The following is a 4,659-nucleotide window of genomic DNA, read 5'->3' as shown; positions in this document are numbered from 1 at the left end:
TTTGCATTTTCACTCCAAAGGGGAAAATGAAGAGACAGGATGATGATACAGCATAGAGGAGAGAAATGAGAGAAAAAAATATATTGACCGTTTCTCAATAGTAGATGGTAAATATATTATGCCGTCTCTTCAGAGTAGGCATAATTTATTCTGCAAAACCTGCAGAAGGAAACAAGTGAAGTGGATGACGAGTATATGTAATGCCTTATGTGATCATTTCTTAATTTGATTGCGTATAAAGGGACTGCCCTTTAGTAAACAAGATGGAAGAAAGGGATAGTCCACGTTTCTGCATATGGAGACATGTTGCCTTCCTGTGGTTCTTTCCAGCTTATTGGCGTGTTGCCGAGATGTCTTCCTTCCTCCCTGTCTATAAGATTAGCATGATTTTCTCAGTTTTAACCAACTTACATGAATTTGCATCTTGATCAAGCAATTCTTTTTCCTTCTGACATTCTATTCTGTCATATGGATTTTTCTAGAATTAAAAAATGCTTTGGGACTAAGTGACTGAGTAATGTGTGCATGTATATACACATTACACATACACTTCAATATACCAATATTTTCTCTTTCACAAAAGCCACCTGCAACTTTGCCGTGCAGTTTGATAACTAGATAGACTGAGCTTCAAGAGCAAGGGGCAGGTGACCAAATTCTGCAGTTTTTCTGTCAGCTTCCGTTAGTGGAGCAAGGCATCAGGGGTAAAGCAAGGAGAGCAACCAGATTAGCACCAATATTTTTACTTTAAGAGAGAACACACAGTGTCTTTTTATCCTTTGGAATTTGATTCATTGCTTGTGGTGATTTCTAACTTCACAGACTAAACATTTCTAATTGGTAAATGCATGGTTTGGGTCTGAGATGGTGACTCAGGAAATAAACTTTCCAATTTGGGGTAATTGTTTTTGAGTAGATGGTAAATTATTGCTTACGGGTCTTCATGTTGTCTTTGAGGATAGAATGAAAGTTAATATCCATATTTCACACTTCATTGAAAAAAAAAAATACTTCTCCTGACACAGATGAAGTAGTGAGACAGAGAGAGGTTTGCCGTGCTTATTTGTTGCAACCAAACATATTAAAGATTTTTTATGATGAATGAGAAAAACACTCGCTGTATATTACATGTCTTCAACTGTAAAATAGGGACAATAAAACCCACTACTTCTTGGGTCAGTTGCTGTGAGAATTAAATAGATAATTCACATGAAGAACTCAAAACTGTGTCTGGCACACCATAATCAGGAAATATTGTTATTATTGTTTATTATCAGAACCATCATTTTTCATTCATGCCTGTTAAATAGTATAGTTTCTTTTGTTATATAATGTTAAGCTTCAAATTTTACAGCTTCATGATGGTTAGCCCATGAGAGATATTAATAATTGAATTAATTCATAAGGCATCATTTGGTTACCAATATGATTTATATACTGAAAATATTTGGGGATTTTTTGAAATATCTTTTTAAAAGATTTTACAACTCTTTTTAATGGCTTACCCTATCTTTTGATTATCCTACTGTAGCAGGAAATCGACGCAGGCAGAAGACCCCAGGCACTAGTTGGAAGAGGAAGTGGTTTTATTTCCGGCCGGGAGGCTCGGTGGTGTAGTGTCCTAAAAACCGAGCCCTCCCGACTTAATGTCTGGCCTCTCTTTTATACATTTTTTAGGGCTAGGGTGCACATGAGGGTCGTGAAGGATGTGAGAGACATGACAGATGTGAAAGATGTTTGCCGTGCTTATTTGTTGCAACCAAACATATTAAAGAGTTTTTGAGTCTTGGGACTCAAGGGGAAGGTCAGGTTGGCCCGCGCCCTTGGTACCAGTTGGGGTACCTGTCCTCAAAGGCGACGGAAGGTTAAGGAAGTTACAAGGTTACCATCTAGGCCCAGCATATACCAAGGGAAGGGCATACAGATAACAGAGACATCTGTTAGCACCGAGGAGAGTAATGAATGGTGCAGTGGGTACCCAAAGGAAGAAACCTGCAGTAGAGGTAGGAGTGGTCCAGACTGTCTGGCTAATGCCTGTACAGAGTGACCAGGACAGATCTTTAGCTCTGCTTTTACTCTCATGCTTCACTACAAGTTCATGATTTCTTTCTTCTTATTCCAGATCACACATTTTCTTTTGTTTTAGCCTTTGTGGAGTCAGAGATAGATAACTTGTCATAATGCACTTAAAGTAGTTGTGCTGAAGAATTTACTGTTTCCCCATTCAATCTGCCCTTTGGAATTTGAAGGGTAAACTACTTCCTAAAGTTGCTTTTTTGCTATTACTGTTGTTTATTATTCATTGGTTGTACGATAAGCTTACCTTTTCGTACCATGAGATTGTTATTCAGTACATTTGGTTCCTAAATACTAAAAACTGGTAACTTCATGGTGTGGAAAATTAATTTCTCAAAATGCCATCTCTCACCCAGAAAATCACTGCTTTAGTCAAAAAATTGGCCCATCGTTACTGGTTTTACCAGTTTACCAACAGGCAAATTAATATTTATTTTCTTTTTTAATTAGTGAATGCATTAGTTATTTCTAATTTCATTTCTACTTGTGTAATGGCTAGATGACATAGTGCAAAAATTAAACATTTCCTTCTCACTAAGTACTAAGTTCCAGAAGGTAAAGTGTGTGTGACTCCCAGGCACATGCCGCTACACCTGTTACACGCCAGGGACTGCTGCAGCACCTGGCACAGAGAAGGTGTTCAGGAAATGCCTCTAGACAGTTTCACTTGAAGATCTCAAGGAACCTTAAACTTGACTCCTGTAAAACGGAACTCAAAGCTTCCTTCCCCAGAAGAGGAGGGCTTCTGTGTGTCCCATCCCAGGGAAGTGCTAACTCCCTTATAGCCACCTTCAGTGGCCAAGTTCTCTCTATTCTATCTCCTAAAAATCCCCTGGAGTCACTCAACTTTCTGCCACCCCAGTGCTGCTGCCTAGGACCACCCAAGTTGTGTCTCACCTGGCCTCTCTTTTAGAATCTCCTTTTGTGGCCAGAGTCATCTTTCTAATGCCACACTGTACCCTTTAATAGCTCCCTGTTACTCTTGGATAAAGCTCCCTTTACTGTGCTCTGGCTTTTCCAGTATATTTAAGAGAAAGTGCATGTGGAGACCCCTGGATCTTCTTCCCTAGCTGTCCTCATTCTCATACCAAAAATTAACTGGAGCTCCCTAAAGGCACTTGACCACCTTCACCTCTGTATCCTCCTGCTTAGAACACTCACCTTCTTTTTCTGTCTCTTTTGCCCAGCTTTTTTCCAAGCTTCCAAATATGTTGCTATACAGTCTTTAGATCCTTTTTCTCTAACACAGGCTTCCAAACAGCTTTATACTTTTTTTTTTACATCTAGTTTTTAAATCTACTTTTTAGAAACCACTGTAAAGCAGTTGGTCTTGCTTCCATTTCAGCAGATGGAGAAACTGAAGCATCACATTTTAAGAAATTTATGCTATTATTAATAAATTATATACATCTTAATGGGCAGAGAAGGGAACTAGTTCTGTGTTTTATATCTGGTTTTTGGATGGTGCCTGGGATGGAGTAGGCATTCAGTGTACCTTGAATGAACTATTGAATGAGTTTCAATTTGAGCCTGAGGTACCTCTCTTGAATCACTGGAGCTTCTGTTTCATCATTTATTCTCTAGGACAAATGAGGCTGCATTCCTCTGTGGGCCTTCTTCTTCCAGATAGGAAATATGCCTGGTGTGAGAGTCTGGAAGCCTGTGTTGCTCTGAGTTATTCTGGTAAATTCCTTTAATATTGGTTGGCATGGTGGAGAAGGGCTTTTGTTTTGGATACAATTAATAATGGTTTGCACATTTAGTAATTTACAAAATGGTGGACGCTTGCACAATATAAGAAACACCCCTCTCTCCTGGACCATGGAATTTGGTGACCCGATGACTTAATTACATGGCTTGTTATACATGTTTCAGCTGTAGTGACAATTGGTACTCAACCCCTGAGTCACTTCAATGCATTTCTGATCAGGATTTTTTTTTTTCCTTGTAGGTTGTTCTTCAGAAAAAATGGTCATTTCTTTGAAGTCATGCCTGAACTTTATGTGTTTATTGTTATGCCATTGGATTGGGACGGCATTACCTCTGAATCTTGAAGACCCCAATGTGTGTAGCCACTGGGAAAGGTAATGGTTCTGAAAGCAGCCTGAGAGATAATCGCTGATAAGTTCCTTTTATGCCATCATCATGGGTCTGGTGCATAAAATTACCATTTGAGAAGAGATGGTGAAATTACTTTTATGGGGAAATAATTGGTTATAGCTTATAAATTGGTTAGTATTACTCACATTGGTCTTATATATGATGTGAAAAAACCTTGATATATCTGATTCCAACATAGGTACCACTGTAAGATCCAGGGAAATGGATTAATAGCTAATTATAATGATCTCAGGGCTTATTTCTGCTTTGAGTCAATTTGTAGTAATTTTGGGGTGCTGCATTTGTGCGTGGGAACGCATGAGTAAGAAATGGAAGGTAGCGTGAAATAATTCAGCAAACCAAAGTGTTGAAATATATAGGATAAAAAAATGTGCTGGAGACAGCTTGAAAAGGGAGATCGGAATTTTTGGAGGCCATGGCAAGACTGCATAGGGGGAGCGTCCCCTGAGATGCTGTTGAAGA

The 4,659-nt window shown here is 39.0% G+C and overlaps 1 protein-coding gene across 2 annotated transcripts in view; it reads left to right on the top strand.

Moving 5' to 3' along the window:
* The window catches only part of MEGF10 (multiple EGF like domains 10), a 154,181-nt gene that overhangs the window by 35,631 nt on the left and 113,891 nt on the right, over nt 1–4,659 (top strand). The window contains exon 2 of one of the 2 annotated variants that reach the window (XM_012807665.2): nt 4,028–4,160. In XM_012807665.2, the coding sequence (XP_012663119.1) occupies nt 4,045–4,160 (116 nt within the window). In that variant the 5' untranslated portion in view covers nt 4,028–4,044. Of the gene's footprint in view, nt 1–4,027; nt 4,161–4,659 lie in introns of those variants that run through there. The other variant, XM_003782228.2, reaches the window with a different exon arrangement.

This window comes from Otolemur garnettii, unplaced genomic scaffold, assembly GCF_000181295.1.
Source record: "Otolemur garnettii isolate 467f Iridium unplaced genomic scaffold, OtoGar3 scaffold00003, whole genome shotgun sequence".
Classification (NCBI taxonomy): Eukaryota; Metazoa; Chordata; class Mammalia; order Primates; family Galagidae; genus Otolemur; species Otolemur garnettii.
Note: the sequence above shows the minus strand (reverse complement) of the source record. Positions and strands in the feature narration are given on the sequence as shown.